The 16,075-nt window shown below is 29.6% G+C and overlaps 2 protein-coding genes across 8 annotated transcripts; one reads left to right on the top strand and one right to left on the bottom strand.

The window, feature by feature from the left end:
- The first annotated feature begins 3,412 nt into the window (after positions 1-3,412).
- On the top strand, positions 3,413-11,924 carry LOC130450607 (phytanoyl-CoA dioxygenase, peroxisomal-like). Of its 7 annotated transcripts, none has more exons than XM_056789087.1 (11): positions 3,413-3,677; positions 3,851-4,209; positions 4,691-4,811; positions 4,989-5,090; positions 6,703-6,822; positions 7,289-7,400; positions 7,544-7,711; positions 7,889-8,032; positions 10,259-10,393; positions 10,538-10,675; positions 10,771-11,924. In XM_056789087.1, the coding sequence occupies exons 4-11, from the start codon at positions 5,065-5,067 to the stop codon at positions 10,843-10,845; spliced, it is 918 nt and encodes a 305-aa protein (XP_056645065.1). In that variant the 5' UTR covers positions 3,413-3,677; positions 3,851-4,209; positions 4,691-4,811; positions 4,989-5,064; the 3' UTR covers positions 10,846-11,924. The 7 variants fall into 7 exon arrangements, with proteins under 7 accessions (XP_056645065.1, XP_056645064.1, XP_056645061.1 ...); XM_056789086.1 differs by having other exon boundaries at positions 3,428-3,677; positions 4,691-4,846; XM_056789083.1 differs by having other exon boundaries at positions 3,428-3,677; positions 3,851-4,396; positions 4,668-4,811.
- On the bottom strand, positions 11,728-16,036 carry LOC130450606 (uncharacterized). Its single transcript, XM_056789082.1, has 7 exons — positions 15,850-16,036; positions 15,139-15,797; positions 14,367-14,962; positions 13,629-13,946; positions 13,163-13,414; positions 12,201-12,395; positions 11,728-12,031 (listed from the first exon to the last, which is right to left on the bottom strand). Exons 1-7 carry the CDS (start codon positions 15,936-15,938, stop codon positions 11,960-11,962), a joined length of 2,181 nt encoding a protein of 726 aa, XP_056645060.1. The 5' UTR covers positions 15,939-16,036; the 3' UTR covers positions 11,728-11,959.
- Between the last annotated feature and the right edge of the window lie 39 nt (positions 16,037-16,075).

Below are 16,075 nucleotides of genomic sequence, written 5' to 3'. Positions count from 1 at the left end.
AGGGGGGCTATACAGTTGATGTGACAAAATAGATAATTGTTCTATTCGGAAAATTCAATACAGTAAGAGCTCATAAATACCCCATAATTATCAGTCATTATTTCAATTAAACAATAGGAAATATGCTCTGGAAACAACGAATATCCAGGGTATAGCTGAATGAAAGCGAAACATTGATGAGGTGATTACTGATCTGAAATTATGATCTTATCCCAATCCATTCTAAAATATTACATTCTTTCCAAATGTACGTGAATGTACTCGAAAGCACTACCAACATCCTTTTTATTCAAAAGGAAGTTTGTAACAACTAACAGAAACAGAAGAAAAAATACGCGAACTTTACGGTAAGAAGAAATGGAAGAAACAAAATAAAGCGAAGCACTGAACACATAGTGTTGAGTACTGAATGTAGTACTCGCTGTAGGTGTCGGGTATTTGTGTCTTTTTATCCATGTAGATACAAATTACCCCCACTATTTTCAGTATCTATCTTGTTTACTAGTTTCTGTCCATGTTATTCTTTTTTTTTTCTTAGAATTGTGGCAATTATGCTTTCACAGGATTTCTTCCATTTTTATAGCTTGTCAAATCCTTTCTGGCGATCTATTGCTCTACATTCTACAAAAAAGTGTCCAAATCGTTTAAACTCTAAAGGAGTTATCCCTATATAAAATAATATTAATGGTTTTTCGCCAAGTTACCTAAATCGTGGAAACAGTTGCCTGTTTGTTTCTCGACAACTAAACAAACGCATTATCAAGGTAAAAGACAATACAATGGCTCTTTATGAAAGTTGTATTCAAGTTGAGGAGTTATTTCGTGTCTGCTAATAATGCTAAATGATCGTTATCACCAAAATAAATAATATTTGAGATTATTAACTAAACCAATATATAACATGTCTACGGCGGAACCTCCTCGATTAACTCAGCTGGGAAGTACGTTGGACAAACTAGGAAATCTGATAATGTCTGTGTTGAGGAGCACCTAGATCATTGAAAATATGGACGGACAGAAAAGTCAAGTAATAAAGACGACGGTGTCAGTTATAATCATGTAATAATTATAAATGAAGAAAATTTATTATAAAATGTATCCAACAATAAATTATTGAACATAATTATTGACATTCTTAGATGTGAGAATAGCTCAAATGAAGACAACACGTCTATACCTCATATGTCCACTTGTAGGAAATATTTTCCATAGGAAGAGGTTCAGAGGTGGAAAAAAATAGTATATATAAGTGTACTAAATGTTTGCCCACCCCATAGTCCAATCATTAAATCTCAAAATAATTTTAACAAATTTCTCTTTCAAATTGTCAAGAGAAGATCGAAGCAGTATTTTACAAACCACCCCTTATTTGTTCACTTAATACGAGCATGTTTATGTTTAAATTTGATCGGCGACAAGTTGAAACTTGCAAATAACGACTGATTTGTTCATTGGTTTCCAACTGTGAATTATTTATGATTGTAGTTTAGTCTTAGTTAGCCCTATGAGACGCAAGATTTATTTTTTTGGACCAAGACATAGTTTTGTAAACGAATTGTTTTCGTTCTCACTTGTAAGTTTTAAAATGGGTAAAACCAAGGAAGCATCGGTTGAAACTCGCGCATTAACCACAAGTCTTGATAGTATAGGCAAAGGTAACCATACCATCGCCGCTGAATTAAAAATATGCAACCCCCAGGAGCTTTAGCGATAGAAAACGTTCAGGGCAACCTCGAAAAACCACAATCTCTGAAGATAAACGTATTGTATTGATCAGTAAACGTGTTTGACGACTCAAGCTCAAATCAATGAATCTAGAGAACTGCCTCTGAGTACTTCTACAGTGAAAAGATATTGGAAGGGTAGCAGTGAAGAAACCTCTTTTTAAGATGTCCAAATAAAATTAAGAGGGTGCAGCTGGCTACAGACAGTTTTATGGAGTGATGAATGAAAATTTGAGGTTTTTGAGTCTAAGAGAAAAATGATGCAGATGGAAGAAAGAACGGATGTTAGATCAGTATACAATCCCGACTGTAAAGCACGACGGATTCTCGGTGATGCTTTGAGAAAGTTCGATTAAGAAAAAAGAAGGCTATAAAAAATATTAAAAGAAAATGTTGTACGTTCTGGCCCGTGCCTGTTCAACAGAAAACTTATCTTTCAGCATGAGAAGGATCCCAAGCATTCCTCGAAGCTCTGCAAAAAGTATTTGAAATAATTTAGAGAGGAAGAATGAACTGAAAGTAATGATATGGCATCACAGTAGCCCGACCTCATCCCATTGAGTTGTTGTGGAAAAAATTGGGCAGGAAAGTGAGGAAATTTTGAATAGACTGAAAAACAAATATTATTACTATATTCTTATCAATATATGTTCTTTTAAATATTAAAATCAAAATCGATTTTATTGCTTTTATTTATTGTGCATTACGCAAACTATAGGGTGGGTAAAAACTTTTGACCGATAGTGTATGTCGCTATAAGACGTAATTGTGAGTGTTGGTGTAGTGATAGTAGTAAATAGTGCTTAGGTTTTCTTTTCTTCTGGCGATACATCAACCTTATTTTCTTTATAATAATTAACACAGATTTGATACTTAATATTAGCAAGGAAATGCGTTTCACATTCTTAAAATGAACATCGCGAAAACGAAATACCTAAAAAAGTCGAATCTTATCAATGGGGAAACATTGTTTTTTTGTAAAATGTAAATTTATTTTATTTTATTTTGGGGCGGTGAAAAGTCTGTTGCATCAACACAGCTTGTTGCGAAATGAATCAAGTTTTGAAATGCAAAAATAAATGTTTTGATGAGTATTATCAGTGTGAAGAGAAAAAAAATTTATCTCATACTATAATAGGTATTTCGTATAATGTAGACAGTGATGAAAAAACATTAACAAACTTAAAATTGATTACTTATTTATATTGTAATATGTTTACAGAATAGATTCAATACAAACCATTCGGGTGTGTGGTGACACTACACCAACCTCATAATTTCACAGTCTAACGCTCGTTTCGGTAAAGAGTTGAATAAAAACAAGAAAACTATCCAAATTAGTGTAACCATAGACTTAATGCCTACAGAACTAAAAATAATAAAAAAGATAACATAGATTGACGTTTAGCCCTAGTTTCATACCAGTTCACAAGGTTTTTAGTTGTTGCAATACCAAAATATGATCATCAAAAAGCTTTTCGGAAACTATGATTCTGGGTCATAAAGATTTTTATCACAGATTCCGAAAGTCGCGTTCGATTTATGGCTAAAATTTCAAATTCATAGCTAAACCTACAAAGACCTTTGATTTTTATTATTTCAGTTTGGTGCGTTAATTTGTCTATGATAGGAATTTCATATTTATATTGTCTTTAGGTTGAAACTATTTTTATTGTCCCAAAACTCGTGATGACACTTGACATAAATTTGTATTATTAAAAATAATTGTTCTCGACACATGTAATCTCGAAAACTCAATATATAATACAAATTAAAATCATGTTGTAGAGCAAAGTATCTAAGTAGATAAATAGTACATTTGACAGAGTTATGAATCGAACTTTCAACTTCGAATATTTGACTGGTAAAAATTACGAGAAATTGGAATTTGGATATATTTAAACAAGATCTACCATTAAATATCAAGACGAACGTGAAACTAAGCTACAGGGTGTAAAATAAAGAAATATATATATATATATATATATATATATATATATATATATATATATATATATATATATATATATATATATATATATATATATATATATATATATATATATATATATATATATATATATATATATGTATATACAAATGCATCTAAATATTCTTGATTTTAGGTCTCTTCTGTTTTAAAATTAGTTAAATTAGTAAATGCAATTCTTATCGTGAAAAACTCCAATTTACAATCAAGGTTGAGCAAAATAATAGAATCAATTTTCTTGATGTCACATTATATAGAATTAACAATAACATAAGAACAGAATGGTATACGAAACCAACTTGGTCCTCAAGATATTTAAACTTCAATTCGTGTCATCCTATATCACAAAAAAGATCAGTGATAATAAGTGTGGCTGATAGATCTATCCAACTATCAGATCCTGAATTTAGATGCTTAGCTTTTCAAAAAGCAAAAACTGCATTGAAAGAAAATAATTATCCGGAAAAAATGATGAATAACATATTCAATAAAAGGGTAAACAGATACTACAATCAATTTAAAAACAAAACAAAAACGAAACATAAAACATTCTTCCTTACCATATGTACAAGGACTTTCCCAACAATTATCGAATTATTTCAATAAATATGATATTAGTATAAGTCATAGAGGACATAAAAATTGTTTCAGCTGCAAGACTTCACTGCTGATCGAATTTTAAGTAAATATTGTTTTTATAAGAACACTGTTGATATTTTGTCGGATTAATTTTTTGCATAATGTTGTTGTTTATCTATTATTTTGAATGATTCACTGACTAAAAATTTGATAACAATCATTACAATAATTTTTTTGTTTATACTTTATTGAAATTACCTTCTCCTCTTCACTGACTTCTTTCAGCAGGTTCCTTAACGACAGGAGATAATATTATTCCTCATTATTTACTGCTTAAACAAATTTTCCATAGTAATATCATACAATTTTTTTAGGATTCTCATTATTTTCCTTTTAGACTAATTACTGCGATAGTAGCTGCATGGACAGCAATGGAAAAAGTAGACGAATCAAATGGATGTTTATATACGGTGCCAGGCACCCATAAAGGGCCTCTTTATGAAGATGTATATCCTGAGGTAAAATACTGCAATTACACAATTTATAAAAAAATGTATGTATAGTCAAAACTATTAAGTGTAAAGTTTAAGTTGTTGTTCATAATTCAGAAATTATTTTCATTCACACATCCATGTATTGTAACCATTTATCATGACCCTTAGTAACAAAAACATTGTGTATCTTTGTTGTTTTAGGGTTTAAAAAATACTTGATATCACGGAATTCCAGGAAAAATTCATCTTCCTGTTTTTATCCATCCACTCCTGCTCCATGGATCTGGTCCAAATAAGTCGAAAGTATGTTAACAATTATTTATATAATTTTTGAAATGTTTACACTTTTAAAATAAAATCTCTAGTATAGTGATTCTTCCAAAACAATAATGTTTGTCATTCATGGATCTGTTTTTAGATAAACTGCATACCAATATAGAAAAAACACAGTCTGGTATTCAAAATAATCACTTATCAGAAAATTATGGTCTGTTTTCATTTGTGTAGGGTTTTAGAAGAGCCATTTGGGAAAGCCAATGAGTTTTGTGATAAGTTAACTATAATAATAGGATAATAACATATTGTAACAAGTTATGATAAATTTATTTGAAGTAATAATGGAAAATTATAATAAAAATTATATCAACATATAAAGAAATTAAAGTCCTTGCTGTTGTATACTGTGTCTCTAGTATATCTGATTTATACAGTATGTAGCGCGCCTAGTACGCTACCCTGTGTTACCCCTGCTGCTGTAGTAAAATATTCGGACTTTTCCTCATTAACTTGTGTTTGGAAGGTTCTGTTGATTAGGTAAGATTTCAGAAGTGGGTATTGGGGAGAGTTCTTTCAATTTTGAATAACAGCCCTTAATGCCACACTGTCAAAAGCCTGTCAGATATCAATGAAAACAACAGAGCAGTATTCTTTGTTTTGCAGTTTATATTTCTGTATGAGTAGGTGGACTTTTTGCACTGTCGAATGTTTGTGTCGGAATCCAAATTAATGGCAGGAAATCAGTTCCTGTGGAGGTAGGTCTTCAGTCATTCTATGTAGGAGTAATTATTCAAAGAGTTTGGACATTGTTGGTAGAAGGCTTCTTGGGCGGTAAGATGTCACGTTGGTTGGGTCGTTGCCTGGTTTAAATTAATAAATGCTGTTTTCAATATGTGTATATTCTTTAACGTTTAACTAGCATACAAATGAATTTTACTAAATTACAAAAATTTATTCAAAACAATTAAATATTATCGCACAAACTCGTATATTTATTGAAAGTCTCTAATAATTATAATAATTGGACTATTAAGTAAGTTCAAAACCTGTTAGGAAAGTGAAAAAATGAATTTTTTATATTCAACAAATTCAAAAACTCCGTAAACAATTTATTTTTTATATGAAAATTGTAAACTGACATACAAAGATTATATACATATAAATGACCTTGAAACCAACTAAAATAAAAATGAATTTGTACTTTGATCTAAAATGTGAAATTGATACAATATGATCTTTGTTCTGATCTTTATAAACTAAAGTTTCTTAAAAACACAATTAGTAATTTATATACGTATTAAAGAATGGTACATAATATGTAAGTTTTGATATATTATACCTATAGGTTATGTAATGAAATTAAAAATATGTGTATATACATTGTCAAAATCGTTATTTGAATCAGATCACCTTGCTATTTGTAAATATAAATATTCAAAATATAAAACAACAAACTAAAATGTTCTTATTAATTACTGGTGATATCTTTTCCATATGGTTCCATATTGTTACTTATCCTCTATAAATTATTATCAGAAGCAATCAGATGTAAGCATATGAAAACAAATTTTATTTATACTATCTGTTGGTTGTAAATGCGAATTATTTTTCCATTTTATTATTTTGTTTTTATTTGCAGGCCTTACAAATATATTCATGCCGATTCCAAGTTTACTAATTGGCAAAAAGATTTTTATGAACAAAATGGATACATTATTATAAAAGATAACATAAACTATGAATTAATAGATGAACTAAAGTAAGTACTCAAATATTTAAAATGGTAGTTTCTTCTTTATATTTATATAAAATACAAATAGAGAATATATTGTAGCTACTTTTTACTTTGGTAGTAAATTATTTGCTTGAATTTCAATACATGTAAAATGAATCTAAGATAAAAGAAATACCAATTTCTCTTGATCGTATTCTACTTTGTGGGCTTGAAAACAAATTTGAATCAATTTAATTTTGTAATAATCTCGTTTACTACATACTACATATCCCCATTTTATTTAACAGTGATAATAACTCGGAAAATATTTACAACTGAAATTGACATTTCTTTGAAGACTTTTTGGAAACTATATTTTCTCTATAGTTTTATAATAGATTAAACACTGGAGCATTCGTTAGCACATCTGTACTTTTAATATATAGAATTTAGTTTTTTATTTACCTGCTAATACTTGAATCCGGTAGAATAAAATTTGAATTATTTTCAGTCAAAGATTTATTGATATTTGTGAAGGAAATGCAGAGGATGCAAAATGCCAGATTATAAAAGACCCAATACTCAAGAAAAAAGGAGCCAAAGGAGAATTTGTTGTGAATAAGGTAATTATACTGAAATCGGGTTTTTAATTTGTAGAACTTGTAAATACAGAAATTTAAGAAGAAATAACTTTACTTATACATTTTCCTTTGAACTTTATTGATAAATTGTATGTTTTAAGGTAATTACTTATACTTTTTTTTAGCTACAAGAAATTACCTATGATCCGATTTTAAGCAAGTATTCTTCAGAGAAAAGCCTTCTAGATGTCATAGAGAATATCATAGGACCAAATATAACGGCTGTACATTCTATGCTTATTAATAAGCCTCCAGATAGTGAACCTGACATTTCAAAGCATCCCCTACATCAAGTAAGTTATTATCATCTTTATGAAATGAATTGAATGTACTTAAATCTCAATTTATATTCTTCCAAAAGACTCTTGAAAATGGAGGAATAAAACCGACCTTCTTGGTATCATCTTCAACTAATATCAGACATGCAACCAACATCATTCCCAATTATCATACATTATATCATATTTTAGGATCTGCATTACTTTCCATTTAGACCAGCCCATAAAATTGTAGGTTCATGGACCGCAATGCAGAAAGTCGACGAATCCAATGGTTGTTTATATGTTGTACCAGGCTCTCACAAAAGTCCTCTTTATAAACATGAATATCCTAAGGTAAGAAATTCAAATTTGAACAAATTATTTCATTTCAATCAAAAGAGATCTATTGTCTTATGCAACTATCAAATTATTACTGATAAAAAATATTGTATTTGAAGTTTATAACATATAGCCATATTAGTTTCAACCCTTTGAAAAAATCAAAAGCTGAAGCAGGTTCCAGCATTTTTAAAGTTTACCTCTTACAGGCTTAGCACTAGGGCTGGGCTATTATCAAAAAATATAATCGATTTTTTTCTATTTATCCATTTATCGAAAATATTGGTTTGTGATTTGATTCCTACAAAAAACAAGATAAAGAGCGAGTATACCACTAGGAACATACGGAAGACATTATGGTTTGATTCCCAATGAAAACAAACCAAATAATGAACCTACAGAAGATATTTGGAAGTAAGATACTGATATTGAATTATGTTAAACTGTACCAAAACCATTATGCATTTTTGAGAATGAAAATAGGCAAGAAACATTGTATTTTATAAAACCAAATTCTCACAGGATGTTGTCCACAAGCTCCACCTTACACAATAATCTCTTTTGTATATTATTAATTAAAAGTGATAATTTGTCACTAGCTTAATCGGCTTGTTTCAAAATAAACTCTTTAGTCTTAGATTTAGGCTTGCAACTAAAAGCAAAACAAAAAATTATTATCTTGAAAGATATTTATTATAAATTTTTAGGAATGTTAACAAAAGTCTTATTCAGAGTTAAAAAAACAAGCTGGTCAATATGATCTTCAGTTAGTGAGGCTCTTAGGTCAGTTACTATTTGGCCTCCTTTGCTAAATACTCGCTCAGATGGAACACTGGAAGCTTGAATACAGAGAAACTTTTTTGCACATTGGGAAAGAAAAGGAAATACATGAGCGTTATATTTCCACCATATCAGTGGATCTTCTTCAACATCAATGACTGGTATATTCATATATTGTTCAATTTTTTTTTTAATTGATGAAAGTCCGCTTTTCTTTTTTCCTGATGACTCAGCTCTATTCTCAGAAACTGGAATTATTTCTAATTCGCTACTAAGTTGTAAGTAATATTATATCTTCAATTATCTGCTTTTCTGCAAATCTAAAAAAGGATCCTTTGAAACGTGGGTCCATGAGGGTGGCAATCTGCAATAGTTTATGAGTTTTCTCGTTGCTTTCATATCTGTTTTTAAGTGTGTTTAAAATTAATGAAGCTATTTCCCTTTTTAGTTCTACAATGTCTTTATCAGTTTCATTGTATTCATCTACCAATTTTTTACCTAATTCCATAGAAATAGATAAAATGGTAGATCCCGTTACATAATTTTCTCCAGACATAGTTTCTGAATTGTTTTGAATTGGAGTTGGTAATTCCAGGATAACATTCAGGAGTTTCAAATCGTCAGCGTTTAGTATCAGCTTTTTGTAATGTCCTTTATTATAGGTTTGTAAAAAATTTAAGAGATTTATTTCTTGTTGAACAATTATCTTGATTAAATTTAAAAGAGACCACCATCGCGTCTTAGAAAAGGAAGGAATTTTTGTTTCCTTAGTGTTTGTTGTATTTTTTCCAACAGCTTTCCAACTATGTGCAAAAATATTCTGAATTTTTTTAATTTTACCTATAGTTTCGCTTACTTTTGCATTTTCAAAACATTTATTCACTGCAATATTAATTGCATGTCCAAAACAACATATATTTCCATATCCTTAATAGCTTTTAATACATTACTTTGAATACATTTATATTATTACATAAGTTTTCAGCAGTATGATCTTCATCCATTTCATAACAGTCCAAACAAACGCTTACTAACTGATCATTTTCGTCTACAATGGAAGTCCAGCAATCGGTGGCACAAGATATAAATTTGGCTTGTTTTAAAAGTTTAATTGTACAAATAAGGAATTAACTTTTGTGAAAATGTGTTTCTGCTGGGTAATTTATAGCTTCCATTTAAAACTACAAATTTTTTGAAACCGTCTTTTTCAAAATTATACTACTATATTATAAGGCATTATTTCCGTAAATGCAATTTGTAAAGAGCTTTTTAAGAATAATTTTTGTACCTAGTTAACTAAATATCGATTATTTTGCCCATCCCTAGTCAGCACTAGTGGAAAGTTCCGCACGGGGTCAATTGACCCCGCAACGCACGGAACGTGTCATCAATTGATTGTCATAATATATTTGAGTTAACACATGTGGGCAGATATTTTTATTTATTCTTTTGACATTGCAGGGTTCCAATAATGCTTTATATCATGGAATTACGGGAAAAGAACATCTACCTAGGAAATTGGTGATTTTAGAAAAAGGTGATACTGTTTTCTTCCATCCTTTGATCTTACATGGATCAGGTCCAAATATGACAAAAGTAAGTGGAAGTAATATTCCGAAATACTCAAGCTTTTCAATTTTTCACATTTGCACTCCAATGTACCTCTCATTTATTTGTTATATAACAATAAAGTGCTTTGTAACAAGCACATAACATTCTGGTTATAATTTTTTTCCACAGAATTTCAGAAGAGCCATATCAGTACATTTTGCAGACTCTAATTGTCAATTTATTAATGTTGCTGGAACTGTTCAAGAAAATATTAAAAAAGAAGTAGAAGATATTTTACGACATCGAGGAATAGAGTTATCATTTGAGGTAAGTGAAATATTTCTAATAAAGCACTCAAATACCCTTATAGCCTTGGGTATCTCGTACATTAGTCTTGTGTGATAACAATTTTTCTGTTTTAGGATGGCTGGAAAATGAAAAGCAAACTGATAAAGGGTCCAGCAGGAAATTTTCAAAGATTTGATAGCCATTTGTAATACATCTACAGTTTAGTATAGTTGGGGTCATGGAAGTTCATTTTTAATATATATTGTTGAACAAATATTGTTAAAATAGACGAAAAATCAATTTTGTGTATATATTTCTCCTTGTTAACTTTCCATATATAATGTTCAATGTTCTAATGTATTTGTATTCAGCTATTGACAATACTGTAATCCATTTTTCCACAATCCCTACGAAATAGTGTCTAACAACTGTCCCGCATGAGAAAGAAGGGCCAGAGATAGAGGAGGTTTTTGGACTGTATGGGAAAGGTTTCAAAGTCTGACCTACCAGGCAGAACAGCAAGGTCTGACAATACGTAAAAGTATTTTCCCACCTACACACGCATCAAGACCAGTGATAATAAGACCCATCATAACCATGAAAATTTAATATTTTTGTCCAAAAACGAGCCAGCCAAGTGCATATTCTATTTAAAATATCATAAATCAAGTAACCTTCCAGAATTATTATTTTACTAACTCCTGCCTTTTCTCTCCAATTTGTTTTGACAAATCGTATTTATAGCCTTGCTGAAACTAAAAGAAAAATTAGGTGAATTTGAATGTGCCAAATGGAGATTCCAAACAATAAGGTTAATTAAAACTTTACATAGATCTTCCATTGGTTCCACTATTTCTGATATATTAGTAATATATCCTGGTTTCCTTCACATTTACGTTGTAACAAGTCGTTTTCCAATCCAATTTTTTTAACAATAGTTTGTTTTATTTTGGAAACTGCCAGCCCCAGAGTTGGCTTTACCATCGACGGAATGAAAATAATAAATTAACAATACAGAATTTTGATTCATATAATACAACCTGAAATTTTTGTTAAGATCTCTTTTTGAACGGTATGAAATAAAAATCACATTGCTAGATATTTTTTATAAGAACAATGACTATACTAATTTACAATTATAAAAAAAACGCCACTTGAAATTTCCTGAAAAATTCTTTTAAAATAAATTATGTGTTATATTATGGGTACTATAATAAGTTTTTTATTTACAGAGTCCATTACTTCTATCCTTATAGCTATATCACTAGCCAATAATTTATAAAAATAATAGTTGAATGGCATCTGTCTGTAAACAATTGATTGTTACATCTGATTCAAAATATTTGAAGGAATAGGAATGGAAGAAAATTTGCACGACATCGTACCAACAACGACCTAAAAAAAAGTATCTATAAACTCCCTACAATTACAACAAATTTTAATCAAAATTTGACTTGCAGTATTCAGTTAATTATGACAATAAGTTAGAATTGGAGTTGGGTAAACAAAACATAGTAAAGTCGACATTAATAATGTGGAACTCAAATGTTTTGTCTACACTTACTTGATTTTCTAAAACTTCCATTGATATGATTACACCACCGGGTCCATTTAGTTTTCCAGTTAATTTATTATTCTCCACATTATATACATAAACATCACCATTGTGGCAGCTTGCAAACAAACATTTTCCAACTATTTTCATACAACCTATCCCCTTGGAGTTTGTTGCTTTGTACCTCTCATGAATTTCGCCATTCTAAACACAATTAATATTTAAAAAATAAAATTTTACATATCAACTTCAACAAAATTTATGTCCATTATTATTGAAATTATATTGAAAATCTTTAAAATTATCTGAATAACTCTCAATGATCCACTAACACAAAAGGAAGAATGTTCATAGGAAAAAGAAGGCCCAAAATAAAAGCTCTCAAACTAATCCTAGATAAGGTGGAAAAGGGGAGTAACAAAAAAATTATAACTGGGAATATGGAACAACTAAACTACTAACTGGACATGAATACTACCAGAAGTACCTACATTGCCTCAAAATAGGTTCCCACAAATGAATGTTTTTACTCAGAACATAGTAAACAAGATTATGGTTACCCAAGAAACCTGGAAAACAGAGAATTAGAAGGCAAAAAAAAAAATTCAAACAAAAGAATATATGAATAATATCCAATAAGAAAAGATAAGCTAGACAGAGGAAAATCAATAGCAGCTTTGTTTGAAATATTGCCAGATGGTTGTTCCAGGCAGAGCCTTAGTTTAGCAAACGGTTTCAGTTGGGGTAGAACTTGACACATTCATTCATGCTCCTATTTAAATATCTTGTATTCAAAAGAAAATTGATTATATTATATCCGTAATTGTAAATTAAAGACAATAATCCATTGTTAGATAGATAATAAAGTTTGTAAAATATTATTACATAAAAGGTGGTCAAAAATCAACTTTTGGATTGAAAAAATAAATTAATCAACACATTTATATAATCTAATTTATGGATTTACTTACATGAAAATTGAATTTTAAAATGTCATGGGACGTTGTGCCACAATATACAAAATGTTTATCCAAGACTATACAATATACGGTAGGACACATAGTATCCAATGTTCTTAAATGTAATCCACTCATAGCATCTCTTATCAAAACTGAAGAATTTCGAGATCCTATAAGCAACACTTTTCTAGCACCTTCTTGTGTAGCTCTCAATACAAAAATCGGATTCAAATCAAACTTTTCTTCATACTCAACAATTCGTTTCTAAAAATTACCATTATCAATATCAATACAGATGAATTTAACATATCACTTAGTTGCTTGCAACATTTTTTAAACGTAAATAGCTGAAATCAGTTTTAGAGGCTCATGAGATATCTAAAATTGTAAGCATTTTGAAAATAAAATTTGTTTACTATAGCTTATACATAAATTGATAAATTATTCTCGATATTAATTACAAAACTTGAAAATTCACCTTTATGGAGTATCTCATTAAAGTTCCTCTAAGACATCCTAAAAACAAATATTCCCATTTTGGTTCCATACACTGGATACTATCTTCAATAAAGATGTCCTGTAGAAGATTAATGCTGTAAAAATTATATACTTTGAGATATGATCCAAAACTGCCTATGAACATGTAAGGTTTACTATGTTCTTCTAGTTTAGTAAAATGAAGGCAAGATATGGGAACAGTTGTTATTTGTATTTCGTTTAAACAGCTGGCATCACTGAGACTGAAGATATAAATTTTACCACTTTCTGTTCCAGCCACTAATTTATCCTCACATATCTAAAAAATGTGATAATAAAATTATTATATCAGTAGGAAACCGAAAATCTGTAAAGATCAAAATCATAATTATTCCATATTTTTGGTTGTGATATAAAGCTCATGTTTCTATAGCAGTATTTATTAGAAATTTTAAAATAAACTATATCTTTCCACCACTATCAGTTCCAATGATCTAATCATCATTTTTGCTGTCACAATTTGGAAATCTAATAACACTGACCAGCTCCAAGACCTTCCCATACTGTTTGAAGCGTCATACCCACAACATTTTGATTTATATTAAAAAAAATGTTCATTTTCAGTGTTTCACTCTATTAAGTATCACTTTGGATTATTTATTGCATTAGAAAATTGGTCGTAATAAAAATAAAAAATGAATTATTTAAGTAATTGATTAATAACATATTATCAACTTACCCTTAAAACCAATATTTTTTCTGTATAATTTCCAAAATTCAAAATTTTTTGTGGGTTTTTAATTTCATTAGAATTTATTTTCTCTGATTGTTTAGTTGATAAATTTATTTTGCACGCTGGTTTATCAACTTTTTTTCTCTTCTTTTGCTTAGGGACTCTCTCAGTATTTGTTTTAGAGACTTTAAATAAATTCTGCCTATATTGGGTCAATTGTTCAATATATTTATCAATTCTTAGCATTCTCCCTACACAAGCTTTTAATGTTTTTGGGGTACTAGGAAAGTTTATTCTCAGAAATTGCTGTATAGTTATAGTTTTCTTCTTTGTTCTAGTCATCTTATGATTATTTTTCAATATTTTATTCTTTTTTGGTTCTTCATCATCGATTATTATAGTTTCTATATTATCATCTTGGATAATTACAGCATTATCATCATCATCTTCCATTTTAACAGTCTTATCTTGAAACTGAACATTTTCATCAACATCACTTTTATTTTCTCTCAGAGTGTCGGAAGGGATTAAATCATTTGTTGTAATTTCCACTAGCGAATCTTTTTCCTCCATTTTGATAACATCATTAGGTAAGTTTGTATCTAATTATAAACAAATAAATGGAATTAATAATTCAATTGCTCATATTTATATTCTACAACTATACATATCTTATCTATTGATAAGTTAAAGATAAGCTAAAAAAGAATGCACCACCAACTTTCATAATACAACTGATTAAGATAAGGAATTATACACATGTTAATCAATTTCTTACCTAGGGATGCAGGATATAATTGTAAATCTTCCTGATTACTAAAACTAGATTGTAGTTCTTCAAGAATTTCTTTTGGCAGATCTTCAATCTTTATACCTATATCTGGAATAATTGAATTAATCCAATGCATAGATTCAGTTACTTCAGATGTCTCGTTAACAACATTTCTTAAAGCTCTAGAAATTTCAAGTCTTCTTTGTTTTAGAATTTGATCTATAGCTTCATCATAACCAGGAGTTCCTGTACTTATAAAAATTTTTTTCCTTCCATCACTGAGATTACTAATATGGTTCATTATTTTGTTATGAATCTCATTTACATTAAAGGAAGATTTTTTACCAACAGATTCTGATTGTCCTGTGTTTCGAATTCGTTTTCTCTCGTTTTTCTTATCAGTTACTTGAACTGCGGGAGTATCATTTTCTGGTAATTCAACATTTCTAGCATTCTTTGAAGGAATAATGTTATCTTCTGGAGTCAACAAGTGTCGCATTATTATAGCACTTGTTTCCTTTATTTTTTGAGTCATGTACTCTTCACTGCCAATATCAGGTGAATGAGAGCTGGACACTGTTTCAGAATCATTATTTTTTACTAATTTTCTTTTTTCTCGAAACCGCGGTGCAAAATTCTGTTTGAATGTATGACCATATCTATTTCTAAAATGATACTCTTAAAAAATTGTCCAACCTATGCTTAGAAAATACCTACCTGTAATCTTTGTGATACCGATATTTGTTATACCCATACTGGTAATATCCATCTCGTCTGTTAGGGAACTGCTTATCCCCATTATCCATTATGTTAAAATAAAAATATATTCAAATATCAAATAAACTAATAAATGTTTTCAACCAAATCCAAACATACAAGTAAGGTTAGGTTTTCTTCTCTTTTAAGAATATGTACTCCACATTCCAACCCGCCAGCAAAATAT

The sequence above is a fragment of the Diorhabda sublineata genome, chromosome X (assembly GCF_026230105.1).
Source record: "Diorhabda sublineata isolate icDioSubl1.1 chromosome X, icDioSubl1.1, whole genome shotgun sequence".
Classification (NCBI taxonomy): Eukaryota; Metazoa; Arthropoda; class Insecta; order Coleoptera; family Chrysomelidae; genus Diorhabda; species Diorhabda sublineata.
The sequence above is the reverse complement of the archived record's forward strand: the minus strand, read 5'-3'. Positions and strand labels throughout refer to the sequence as shown.